The following is a 14,271-nucleotide window of genomic DNA, read 5'->3' as shown; positions in this document are numbered from 1 at the left end:
GATGTTCCAGTACGTTGTTCAGGTAGATTAACAGGAAACCAAGACTCACTGAAATAAGATTTATGGATGTTAAAGGATGATCTACAGGAAGGCTGAAAAGAATAACAGAGGATCAGCTTCAACGGCACAGAACATAGAATAGTTCAAAATAAACAGATTATAAATTATCTTTCCTGCCTTTTGTATGCCAAATCTTATGCTTTTGGCCTTCACTCCAATTTGTCTCTCAATCTAATAGGCATCACAACCCTGGGAAAAAAGCTTTGGAGTTTCTCACTTTGAAGAAGACTAGATGCAAGATCAATTCATACACTCACTGGATTTCTATTGGTATAAAGCAAACAGCTAAAAAATATTTATAAACAGTGTTAAAAAGTCAGTTTTTAATAAAGACCTTGATTTACTGGTCAAGTCCCTGCTATATCTAGAGGGCCTCTTTTAAGAACCTTATTGTAAGAGTCCTTGTTGTAAGAGTATGTTATGCAATCTGTTATTTCTCTCCTACTTTATTTATCCCCTTTTCTCAAATCTGATGCTCTCTTCCTTCCAAGCCAACTTTGAAATGCATCATCCTTCTTGCTCCAGAGATGTAAAGGATGTTTATTTGCTTCAGGAAGAAAGTATTCTTAAAAATATTCATACAGGTGAGGTAATAGCCCTGGCTTCAAATACAGCTTATGTTAGCTATGAGAAACATACCAATTTAATTATATTTAATAATCTAATTTCCAGAGAACTGAACTTATTAGGCACCATTTTTTGCACTCCTTAGAAATCTTACTGACTTTTTAAAGAGAAGAATTCCAAATTTTAAAGTCTAAAGCCAATGTCTAAAGAGTTGTGGTATATTAGCAGAAAGGCCTGTCTTGCTGCTGAAGAACATCTGGTGCCAAGTTGCCTCAAAATTTTTCAATTCTGTGTTTGTATGATGCCTAATGCAAACCAAATCCCCCCTCCACAAAACCCATAGTTTTCTCCCTCCCTCTTCCTTTCCCAGAGGGAAAAAAAAAAGAAAGAATCAGGGGCCATCTACTGGGAAAAACTCACGCATATTAGAAAAGTTTATTACTACAGATGACAATCATTATGATACATTAATTCTAAGAGATGCCTAAATTGCAGACATTTGGGCCAATAAAAAGTGAGTTTATTTCTGAATTCTAGTAACTTTCAATGCCCTGCTGCTTGTGTATTGAGTTTACCTAATTTTTCTTTTTTTAATTTTGCAACTTTTTTTTGTTTTGTTTTGTTTTTTGAGATGGACAACCAGACTCTCCAAGAGCTACCCTCAGGCATGAATGGAGGAACAACTCTCCTGACACAAAGGCTGTGTGTTCTCACATATCAGAGCCAAGAAATCTGCCTGTGCTGAAGGTATTCCTTTCTTCAGAAGAAGATATTCATTCCTATTTCAGAAGGCAGCATTAATTAAATGCTGGTTAAAAGGATTAAATGCTGGTTAAAAGCTGCATTCTTCTGGTTGTTTATTTTCTAACACTATAAGCATTTTCACAATGGAACGACTTTGTCAGTAACTAGAATCTTTAGAATTTCAGAAGTGGCAAGAGCCTGGGAAAAAAGAAAGAACATTCCTAAAATAAGAAAGCAATGTTTTATTTAGTTTAAAACATAAACAAAGAATCCAGTTATTTCCGTTTTTCCTCCAACCAAAGTAGGGCTACTCAAAATTGACAAAATTCACTGCCTAAAAAAAGAAAGATCAAAAGCAGTGTCAATATTTAAAAGTGATTTTGATAGTCAGCCACACCATTTTACACCATATGTTCAGCTGAAAGCCACAAGCTATGACACCCACAGCTGTTCTGCCATTTAACATCTGATGAACTTGTGTTCTTTTTAACAGTTAGTTATATTTGGCTTCAGACAGAGCTGTAAAACTATGCCTCTTTATCCAATACACCACATGACCCTACCCCAACCTTCTCAGAAGTGGTCTGCAGCACCTACAGGGTGATGTGCAGGTCTCTGAGGCTGCATCACCAACAGTGGTGCCAGTGGAGCCAGTGCCATGAGGTGGCCAGGCTGGGGCAGGAATGGCTGCACCAGGGTTTGCCACGTGGTGCAACACAACCAGAACACAGAAATTCTGGATCTCACACCGCAGAAGATCACCTTTCATACAGGTGTCTCAGAAGATGGTCCGTTCACAGGCTGGTAATTACTGAGCTTCAGAGCCCTCCATTTTTAACTCCTGCATATCCAAAAGCATAATTTCACCAAGTTAGATGTGTTTAAAAACTTATTAGATATGCTCAAGCAGATCATGCTTGGTGTATCTTTGGATACACCGAAATTCCCAAACCACACCAACTTAAGTATCCTATTGTTCTCCCTCTTTTGATTCACAGAGAGAAAATAAGTATCAACCTTCCTGGTTACAGCCTAAAGCAATTTCTCTACGGTAGTGACAAAAGCATTCAGCATAGGGGGAACAGTCAGGTCCTGGCTCTGGCTTCAAGATTGCTTGTGCATCTTAACAAATTAAATTCATGAGGAATAAGGATCATCTTCCTCTGTCAGACATAACTGTTGTGCTTTGCACTGATCTCAGCTTGCATCAGACATGCTCCAAGGACACCCACTGATCTGGCTCTTCCATGGCCTCATGAATCACCCAGTGGTGAAGGTGAAAAGAGAAGCGTTGAAATGCATTTTGGCATTTATATGGTTAGAAACACATTTGCAAAGTTTCTGCATCTGTTCTGCAAACACTCAGCCTACGTCACACCTTATGTGCTTCAATGTTTGCCTACACCTGAGCATAACTTTCTCTTGGTCAGAATAGTTCAGGCCCAGATTACCTGAAATTACAACAGACAACGCTAAAGAACAAAACATTCAAACCCCAAACCAAAGGAACTAACAATTGTGGCAGTTTCTTTACATCACATCACTGATGGCAAGATTGTGTTTATGGCAATGAGGACATGAGAAGGGAGGTCTGCAGGTAGAAGTAATCCTTTGTTAAAACCACTAGAAAAATGGGAAAGGTTAAGCACATTTCTGGTCTTGTAACTCCTTCCTTGGACACACAGGTTACTACCACTGTATTTGCTGGGAATATACAAGATCCTGTCTTTGTCTGCTGGACTTGCTTCTTCATAAGGCACTTTCATCAACTGAAGAACAGAACTTACTGGCCCAAAGAATGTATTTCACTGCAACTAGAATAATATTTCAAGTAAAATAAAACTTAACCTTAGTTTTTATTCCTAATTATTTTTATTCCACCTTTTAACTGTTGCCAAATCTGTGTATGACATGCTTGTAACAACTGGGAATACAGGTTAAACTGCACTGCAAATAGGGATTAGGTACAGGGCCAAGATTTTATTATCTACAAGTAACACTTCATGTGCTCAAAGACAGGCTGAGATACAGCTTAACTACATACAAGTTAACCTTCAGGACTGCTGGCACACGGTTTCCTGGTTAATTAACTTTTAAGCCCCCACCAATATAAAAGGCAAACTGGAAAATAAACCAAACCAAACCCCAATCTGCTTCTGCAGTAATAATTCTCAAATTTAGGCATTTACTGCTGTTCACATCACAACAAAAACATTAAAAACAAAGAAGAATAGGAATGCGGGAAGCATATTCAAGATTTATCCTGAACTATGTATTTTCTTATTGCTTTTTCTAGGGAAAGTCCTTGTTTTAGAAGCCTGCATAATTTAAGCCTGAATTATTTAGGCAATTAACAGGTGCTGTCTGTGTGGTGATAACACTTTCTCCCTTATCACAAATTGGCATCTACAAAAATAGACTGCTAGAGTCTGAAGAGTTCTCTATTTTTTTTTTTACTAGTAGAAGAGAAGACAGACTATTCCTGAACAGTTAAATTTGCACTTCACTGAAGTAAAATACAATTATATTGAAACAGCAAGGCTCAGTCCTTTCTGAGCAAGTAGGACTCTTCTTAAAAAGTACCCAAATGTTATATAGTGCTGCAAAGAATGTATCTGTTAACAGATGTTTATACAGTTGTTATACTGACATTCTGAAACAGATTCACTCTAATTTCAGATTTTATATAAACAACCAAGAGATCCTCTGTTCTCATCACCAACTTCATCTTACTGAACATCTACTTACAGAGACCATTTACTTCAGATTACATTGGGCATAAGTCAACAGACTTCTGTTTGTGATACAGCAACTGCTACTTCTGGCCTTTACTCTCTTTATTTCACCATTTTTCATGTATTGAGCTTCAGGGTGCTTCTTGAAATTGCTGAGTGACCCAGTAATATTTCACTGAAGGAATTTATGGGACCACATTAGAAATTACTGGCCTTTCAATCTTTTCAGGTTTCCTGTACAATCTTGTTGCATAGTTTTCTAAATTGAATTAAGTGTGGGTTTAAAAAACAAAGCGAAATATGCTTCTTCCCACAAATTTCTACGATGAAGAGCACATCATTAACACATGAGTTTAGGTGTACAATTCATTTCAGAATGCAATTCTGAAAATAAAAAAATAAAAAAGTTCTTTCTTCACCCTTGTGACTTCTCTTCCCCCACAGCATGAAACGCCTACAATGCTCCTCACATCAACAGGCACAGAGGAAGCAGCAGTGCCTTTTCTCCTCTCCAAGAAAGGAAATCAGATTCTTCCACTGTTGCAGTTCTGGAGCTTGACACTTCCACTGACCGTGGGAATGCTGTTGGATTACTGTCTGTTCTTGTATAAAGAAAACTGAATATATTGAAGCAAATTTTCAAGTCAAACAAATCACTCACTATACAAAAGTCATCCTTCAGGAAACTTGAAGCCCATGACAACCCTTTATGAGTTTTCTCCACTTTACTTTGCTATAAAGACATTACAATTAGAGATTTTTAATGTTTGATACATTAGACTCACACTGATGAAGTTAGAGATGAAACCGTTCCCCCTTGTACATTTGCCCTGCTTATCAACAAAGTCAGGATCCCTCTCATTTCTGTGTATACAAAGATTTTATTGCAGAAATTAATATATATGCCATCAACTTGAGAAAAGTATAAAGAATCTAGGTTCAAAGTAGCCCTTCTGAAGTATTCACAGTAAAGCCGATCAGTTGTCCTGTTCTGATCCCACACCTATTCCTTTAAAATACAACTAAATTATACTGCTGCCAATAGAATAAAGTAATCACAGCAAGAGAAGTGGAAACCATGCAAGAACAACCTGGGCAAAAGAAAGGAAAGCCCAGGAGGAGGAACTGCAAGAGTACAAACTGGGAAGCTGGCTCCATGACGAGCACTGCAGAAATAACCTGACTTTACTATCCATGAACACTGTCTGTGTAATTTGATTATTAAATTCTTGGATGTACCAAGCTCAGAGACAGCCCAGCCCTCCTAATGCAGCGTGCAAACAATGGCACAAAGAATTGCTCACCATCAAGTAAGTTCAAGGCCTAATGTGAACTGTCTTCAACTGGACAAGTATTTAAACACCCAAGTGGCGTATTAATCACTACACCTTAGAGACTGTCATCCTTAATGATCCCAAAGTGCTTTGCAATTTATGACATAGAACTGCAGCTACCATGAGGTTTTTGGGTGGCAGCCAACTGTGGCCTATTGCAGTGAATCGCTGGGAGGCTTTCCATGTCCTCACAAGGCAGCACTTCAGATCATCCCAAGGACCCAGAAGGAACACACTGAGAACATTTTGCTAAAGACAGGAACCAGGCTCTACACACTCTGTGAATTTTGAACCTCGAACTCTTAGCAGCAAGCATTTCCAACTGGATTAGCCCATCCCACAGACAAACCATCACAATCAGACATTTCCTAGAGTACGCAAGAGAGACCAAACTCCTGTCATCAACTCTACTTACAAAATTTAAAATATGTATACAAGATAATACATCAGGCAGGAAATAAAATATGATATCGTAAGAAGAACCCAAAAGCTTCCTATTGAGAAGGGATATAACCTAAGACCATTGATTCCATAGAGATCCCTACAGAATCAGGCCAATGAGTACTTTGCCAGTCTAGCTTGTTTCCCTTCTCCTTAAAATAGACACGTACCCTGCACAGATCCTCTTCTTGGCCATATCCCCAGTTTTCAGATCTGTGTATATCTCCATCAGTGAGAGGCTTGGGGAAGAAAAGTGAAATTGAGCAAAGCAGCTGGAGTATATGTAAGGGGATTGCTGCAAAATTATCAAAGAACTTTTTTCTTGCATATAGCCCTTACTAATAAAAAACTCTGTTAATTACTAAATTTGTAGGCACTCTGAATTACAAAAATAACTTACAACTAGGCAATAAGAAAATTATTTTAAAATTTAAAATTGTATGAACTAAAATTTTAAAATAATTTTATAGTTTTCCCAAATTACTTTGTAGAAGAATAAAACAGCCTCCATATTTTATTTGTTCCACCATACTACAAGCATCTTTTTGTATCTGTTTCTAACAGACAGCAGCATTTATTCTCTGTGAAATTCAATATACTTCCTCATCCATGAGTCACTCCAGTTACATTCTTCTGAAATACAAAGGTCTTAACCACTGCTGGAAAAAGGTTCAAGAACGAGGTGAAGAACTCCTGCCTAAGATGAAAATCCTACACACTGCACTGCACTGCATGAAAATAAATGGGGAAAAGTTGAGCTGTTGTGAAGTACCTATGAAAAAAAAGTAGGTCAAGCTTAAAAGTTTGACCTACTGATCTTCTTTGCTTTGGCGAAAGTACAAATGGAGTTTACATAATGCTGCTCACATGTAAGTGCTGGCTGAAAACGAAACAATACAAATGTTTTTAATAAGCCCCAGCCATTAAAAGGATTAATTTTTTTTATTATTTCATACAATTTAAAACCTTTGTTTTGCAGTACACACTATTGAATCCTTACTTTTAAGACTCATATATTTAAGTTAATTTTGTGTTGATTTTGGTGTAAGTTTGTGGCAACAAATGTAATACACACAAATGTAATAATCCGGTCTAAGTTGATTTAAAAAAAAAAACAGAGGAACTCTGGTAACTTCCTGAAGCCACAAAGCTGAAGTTTCAACAAGGCACCTTTCCCACAGACAAACCATTTGTGTATAAAGCAGCTTTAAAGGTACATACTTTTTGAGAAAAGCACAGGATGGACAGAAAACAAATCTGTATTTACACATACCGAATAGAATTTAGCTCTGTGGGAAATGTGTCCACTCCTGGTAAATAAATAAAAATGTTATTCCAAATATCTGAAACTCAAGTACTTATCCAAAGCACCTACTGTTAGAAAAGACAAATGAAATGCCTGTTATTCTGTGATTTTTTCCCCTCAGTTTAATAAAGTAGAACTGTGATGGGAAACAAAAGTTAAAAACAAAACAAAATTAAAGCTTTGCTGCTAATGCTAACAGAAATTACTATGATAAAGATACCACCTCTGTTTCAGAGAGGAAGAAAACGGGGTACTACGACAATGACTTGCCAGCATCCAAAGTCAGCCATGCTGGATTTCTGGCTCGCAGATCTGCACTCTATATCAGGTATTTCTTACCTAACTCTAATTAGAGAGTGAGAAATTCAACAGGATTTGGTGGAAGGCAAACAGTTTTGTACCTTCACATGCTAAAGAAAAAACAAAATGTGCACCTAACAGGAGCAGCATTAGTTTGTATTTGTTAAAAAGCAGATGTAAAACATCAGTTCCTCTATGGACAAAAACAACTGGCTCTCTCATGTCTTCTCTGGCAGGCTCAAATAACCAGGCTGACACAGCTCTCTTTCACGAGATTCTTCCTACACATAAAATAGTTCCATATGTTTAAATGCGGAGTGGTTGAGTAAGCATAAAATTAATTCATTACAACAATGCCTTTCTATTGATTTTTCTTGTGCCTTAAGGCCTGGTCAATTACAGAACCCAAGCACAATTCAAACACTCTGCTTTGTCACATTTTTACATCCACTTGAAAGATATCTACAGACAAAGTAGAATGGAAACGTTCCCTTTAAAGATGGCATTGACCCTCCCAGCCCAGGCAGACCCATTAACAGACCACTCTTATTCAGATTATATGGGGTTCAGAATCTTGGTCTTGTTTGGGTTTGGTATTGTTGTTTTTAAGGCACTGGCAACATCTCTGAAATGCAAGTGCTGCTGGCAGGGCCTGCATCTTAGCAGTCAAAGATCCTCATCCCTCACTGTGGGAATTAGAAACACATCACAACCCACTACCACCTTTCCCTCCTTCTTCACACAGCTGGGAACATCCATCAAAGAAATGTGTTTTCCTGAAAATTACGTCCAAGAATCTAATTTTAACACTCTGATGTTCAGATGGCTTTGGAGATTGCTTTTCAGCACTCACCTCTAGGACCTGATGGTACATAAATCTTCATTCTCTGTATCATCCTCCTTTTTTTGTATTCTCAGCATGCAATCCAAACAGGTTCATGAAAGGGCAAATAACTTCTCCTGTCACAGTCACTACATGATAGCACAAAAAACATTAGGAAAAAGTAATTTTGTAGAATTGCTTCCTATCATGTCCCATCAGTTTCTACTGAGAAGAGCTGGGAGATGCATACTGTGTTTCCTGAGTATATTGCAAGGTGCTTAACAAATGATCACCAGAAGCCTTATACAGACAGTTTTTGAAAAGCCAAGTGTCCACACATCACAGAAACAGCACTATCTCCTTCAGAGGACAGCACAATGGCTGCTCTATACCATGACTTGTCCTCAGGGGAGCATTGTACATGAACAGTTTCTCAGCACAGGCCCTAAAGAGCAGAAGTCACTGCTAATATGCCATACTGACTTTTACATATCACTACCTTTAGAGCAGACAACTTCATTTAGAACAATAATGCCAGCTGGAACTCAATTTTACACCCTCTTTAAGTTGTGGATACTTTATTTACTTTATCTGTTTTATTCTGTTTGGTCATGTGGTCTGGGTTTATTTCATGTATAGTCAGAGCTCCAGTTAGAGAAAAATATTTCAGTGATGTCAAGCTCAGCAGGAGCCAGGAATCACTGCTTGGTCATACCGCCTGTGATAGTTCATTAAGCTGATCCCAACAAAGCTACAGTTCCTGTTGGAACCATGAAACAAAATTCCTCAGGAAGAGCTATAACATGCAGAGGAGTAACACTGAACATCAGTAATTTTCCACTAGGTACTAGACAACTTATTCCACGGAGCAGGGAGTTAAATGCCTCAGGAGGAATGGCCTGCTGCACAGAGCCCGCTCTTCTGTAAGACCACTGTTTCTGAAATAATCCTTCACAAATAAAAATGCAATTGAGTATGCAAACCCCAAGAACTACACATTAACACTTCAGAAGACACATAGAAAGGCAGCACTGGTAAACAGAAAAATTTAAATAAATGTCATATTCTAGATTTACAATTCATTCTCACACTGTTACTGCACAGCAAGATACAGAAGGCAGTTTAAATGAAAAGTATAATTCCTAACACAAGTGACCTTGATACTTTTGTCATACATGCAAGATGGAATTGGAAGCTCTGCTGAACACAAATATGGCCCAGCTCAGCTGCGTTGGGCATATGCTGAGTGGCCTGGCCATAACATTCTAGTGTGTGTTCCCTGGTGACCTATGGATCAGCACAGGAGGATGTAATACATCCTTGCTTTACGAGTTATCCATCATTTAAGCACCCCTAAATCCTGAGATCCATGTTAACTTAATGACTGCTATAAAAAGGGTACGCGTTGTTCTGTAAATTGGAATCAAATGAACAATCATGCTACATAGGAAGGGATGACTAAGCCATATAAACAGATAGCTTAGCTTTCTGAAGGGAGATTTTACTTGATTAAATTATTCCCTTGAATTGCTTGACCTATCCTAAACTCCATAATAGCATTTCAAATTGTCAAACCCCCCACATGTGCAGCTTTTGACATCTTTAATTTCAACTGTGCATACTATTCATACCCTTTTTCCTATAAAAGAGTTGAAGCTGAAGCTAGAGCTGTTTCTATCCCCCTTCCTCCCCTACTGAAGACAAAATATCAAAATCATTAAAGACCCTCCCACACACACATAAAAAAAAGGAACATATGGAGACAAAACTATCAGCTTATAAAGTTCTTTGCAGAAGTGTAGAGAAACAGGAGCAAAATTCCTTCCTACTGAATCAGTGGCACTTTGGGCATTGGCTTAAATTAAAGCCAACTCTGTGCTTATTTCTCACAGAGAGCGAGAGTTTGATAAGAAAAGGCAGTCAGTGCAAGAATACTGAGCACCACTGGTTTCCAGATTGGAGTTATCAGTGTTCTGTACTTGCACAGCACGAGTAACAAAGCCTCACTGAGAACTCACTGTAAGAAAAATCCATTTAATTTTCATCTTCCCTTTACCATCTTAAAGATGTATGAAATATCTGAAACTAAGTTAATGAACGATTCTTACAAAACTACATAAAGAAAAAGTGCCCAACAGAGACTTGGACCCATGTTCACAAAGGTGCAGTTCCTCTGGCCTAGAGACAGATAAGCATCTGAGATCTTCAATAATCTCAGTTGCAATCCTTTGCTGATAATTGCTGGGGAGAAATTTTTATAGCCAACATTTTTCAAATGACTATAAAACTTATCTTTAAGAGTAAGACTTAGGAGACTAATCAGCCCTTCTATATTGATTTAAAAAAATATTGAAAACTATCTAGATTTTTCACAGAAGCATTAAAGCCAGTGATTTATTTTGCTATCCAATTTAGCTGAAACTCATCATTATCTCTGGAGTAAGAGGTACATATTGTTTAGCATCCAACTCAGAACAGATTTTTTTCTTCCTGAAACATAAGCCCAGGTTCCCAACCTTAGTGGCTGTAAACAGCTCTGAACGAGCCAATGCAGTGCTGCCTTCCCAGGTTTGCCAAGACCTCTGCTCTCTGCCATCCTCAGACAGCTGCAGTATTGAGGAGACCAGGCTGCTCCATGCTGCCTTTCACAACCCCCAGGACAGCAGCCAAGCAGAGAAACACTGTTACTCCCCTTCCTCCTCGGTACTAGGCTGACTTGTAGAAGCGGAATCTAGAAAAATTCCCACAGGAGATGAACCTAAGAACACAAAGATAAAGCAACGAAATATTTTCTTTTGCCAAATAGCTCCTTTCACCAGCTAAGCACAGGATACTCCAAAGAAAACCCTGCTTCTCAGTGGCACATATGGAAGCTGGATGCCTTGGATGTGCCCCAAGCACTGTAGTCTGCTGAGAGTTCCTGAATGCCACCAGCAGCTGGGACAGGTTTTACCATCAGAGCTGTGCCCTCCTGTGCCATATCTCTACCCAGCAGTCTCTGGGTAATGAATGGCACTCATAAAAGCATTCACTTCATAATTCAATACTACAGGAAGTCCTTGGTTCAATGGGCATCTCCACACTTCCTTTCTTTACAGTTTGGGCAAATGGCTCATTTTAGAAGGTCTAAGCATCAGAAATACACATTTGTATTGCTTTTAAGCACAACTGCTCTAATAATGCATTGAATCCTATATCAACAAAAATCTACAAAAGAGTCATTAAGGGTGTCAGCTAGCTCTCCTTTATGGTTTTATCAAGGCAACAATTTGTTTGGCTTCAAAATAGAGCAAAGAAAAAAAAAAAAGGCTTAGGTCTGTCAAAACATTCTTTGACTGGTGAAGTCCTTCAGAAAAATCCATACAGATTTCATGTTTGCCAGCCTAATTAAAACTGTTAGTTGCACCTCAGAAATGGCAGATGATTCTTAAGTAATCATCCACTAAGTAACTAAGAAATAATGATTGCTAATTAAAATGTTTTAGGAAACAATTTTTGTATCCCAAAGAGTTATAAAACATTTTTCATTACAAAAGAATGTAATGGACTGTGCTTAGTTCCCAAGGGGCTGTTTTTTCCATAAGCACTTTTTTTTCAGAATAGATTTTGTTATCTCCTTTCTACATAAGCAGAGAGAATCCAACATCTTACACATTGCACAAGATCTGCTAATGTGAAGCAGGACTTCAGAAAGACGTATTTAAATATGTGAAATTAATACTTATTTGACTTTAAGCCCCTGAAGAAGGGCTCATTACCGCAGCACTGCTGTTTGGTGGAATTATAAGAGGGAAGAACCAACTATTTTATTTAGCCATAGGCAGGAAAATCATCACAATTAGCTACAGGAGGAATGGTGAAGTCACCCAGGGAGTTCCTGAAGGCTGCACTTTGGGAAGGGACTCATTTCTTTCCTCTGAAGCATGTAGGAAAGTCCAGGTTCTAGACTAGGTAATTAGAAGCAAATCACATAAGCCATAAATACAGTCTGGTCAGAGCACAGTCACCAATCCCAAATAGTTTTTAATACTCTACTTCATTAGAATAAAGGAAATATGACACAATTTGAACCAGTTCAACTGTTCATATGCATTGAATATTAAGCATGGAGGATGCAAGCCAGATGAAGAAAATTTTTCAAACCTCCTGTAAGAATTTATGACGAAAGTCTATACAGCCAGACCAGTCTTCTCTGTACTAACCTGTGGTTTGCTTGGAAATTATAAGTTTAGGAAAAGTCACCGAACGACAGAATCTCCTCAGCTGAAAGGGACCTTAGTGGGATCATCAAGTCCAAGTCCTGGTTCTGCACAGGACAGCCCCAAAAATCACACCATGTGCCTGAGAGCATTGTCCAAACACTACTTGAATACACACAGGGTTAACGCTGTGACCACTATCCTGGGGAGCCTGGTCAGAGCCTGATCACGCCCTGATACCCAACCTAAACCTCCCCTGCCACAGCTTCATGCTGTTCCCTCGGGTCCTGTGACCGGTCAAAGTGGTTAAGTTAGTTTAATCTGTTTGCAGTAAGGATGGTTTCCTTTCCTGACAGGGAGCCTTGGGTTCCTCTGGGACATGAGATCAAAGAGCTGCCCTCCTGTTGTCTCTCCCTGCTCCACTGATCAGAACATGCAGGTCTTTATCAACAGACTGAAATAAATTGTTCATAGACAATACACCATAAGTAAAAAGACAGATGCCCAAATCCTTATCCTTTTAAAGAAAACAATGTCACACTCTAAAATAAAAAACACATGGGATCTCGGATTAAAAGCTGATAAAAATCAGCATGCAGGAAACACTCTGGGGGAAAAAAAAAAAGATGAAGGAAAGCAAGAACTTCCTCGCAACAAAGGAAACGCCAGCGTAGTACAAAAGACTCCAAACCTGCCGCAAACTCAGCGGAGACAGATCTCAATTCCCTGTCCAAGGTGACGGCACAGGCAGGGATCCTGCCTGGCCCTCAGCTTCCCAGAGTCAGAGCGGGCTCGGGGGCTTCGCAGGACCCCTCAGGAGACCGAGCTCCGCTGAGGCGACCGGGAGGCACCGCCGGGGGCTCTGCCCGGGGCTGGGATCCCACCAGCTCCCCCCGGCCGCCTGACTCGCCGCCGCCCCGGGGGGAGCAGCCCCGGGAGCCCCCGGGACCCAGCCCAGCCGCTCTTAGGCCCCACGGCCAGCAGCCCCCCAGGCTGGCCTCCCCTCGGCGCCTCACGCCGGCCCCACCGCCGCCCCGGGCTCCGCACGCCGCCCGCCCCCGAGCCCCCAGGCGCTGCCGGAGCCCTCTCCCGGCCGCCCGCCGCACGCCGCCGGCGGGTCCCGCCGCCGGCCGCCCTCACCCGCGGACTCGCCGGTGTTGATCCAGTCCGGGTTCGCCAAGCTGGCGATGGCGAAGATGTCGGCAGCCAGGAAGAGGCATCCTGAGATGATGGTCAGTTTGTCCATCTCCTCCGGCTCCGGCGGCCCCCGCCTCCGGCCTTCGCCCGGCTCCCACGGCGGGCCCGGGCCGGGGGCGCCTCACGGCCGCGGCTCCATGGGCCCCGCGCCGCGCTCGGCGGCGGCGGCAGGAACGGACCCCGGACGGCGCCGGAAGCGAACCCGGCGGGCGGGGGGGCGGTGGCCGCTCCGGAAGGGGAACCCGCGGTCCCCAGCGCCGGGCGGGGCGGGGCTCCCGCGGGGGGCGGGGCCTACGCCGGGCGGGGCGGGGCAACTCCGAGCCCGCCGCGGCTTTTTCCGTGCCCCGCTGATGGGCGGGGCCGACGGGGGCGGTGAGGGGGCGGGGCTTGCGCAGGGTGGGTGGGGTTTGTGCTGTAGGCGGGGTAAGGGGCGGGGCCGATGGAAAGGCGCGGTGCGCGGGGGCGTGGCCTGCGCGGGGGCGGGGCCCGCGGCGAGGGTGGGGCGGGCGGTGCCCCGGGGCGGGGCTGGCGTGAGGGGAGGGCGGTGCCCGCGGACCCCGCCGCG

The 14,271-nt window shown here is 41.6% G+C and overlaps 1 protein-coding gene across 2 annotated transcripts in view; it reads right to left on the bottom strand.

The window, feature by feature from the left end:
• MOSMO (modulator of smoothened) overlaps positions 1-13,808 on the bottom strand; it is a 31,009-nt gene extending 17,201 nt beyond the window's left edge. For both annotated transcript variants that reach the window (XR_005703235.1, XM_040079502.1), the window contains exon 1: positions 13,650-13,808. Coding sequence is in view for 1 of the 2 variants with exons in the window: in XM_040079502.1 (XP_039935436.1) it covers positions 13,650-13,755 (106 nt within the window). In the remaining variant the exon portion in view is untranslated. The remainder of the gene's footprint in view (positions 1-13,649) is intronic.
• Between the last annotated feature and the right edge of the window lie 463 nt (positions 13,809-14,271).

The sequence above is a fragment of the Hirundo rustica genome, chromosome 15 (assembly GCF_015227805.2).
Source record: "Hirundo rustica isolate bHirRus1 chromosome 15, bHirRus1.pri.v3, whole genome shotgun sequence".
Classification (NCBI taxonomy): Eukaryota; Metazoa; Chordata; class Aves; order Passeriformes; family Hirundinidae; genus Hirundo; species Hirundo rustica.
Note: the sequence above shows the minus strand (reverse complement) of the source record. Positions and strands in the feature narration are given on the sequence as shown.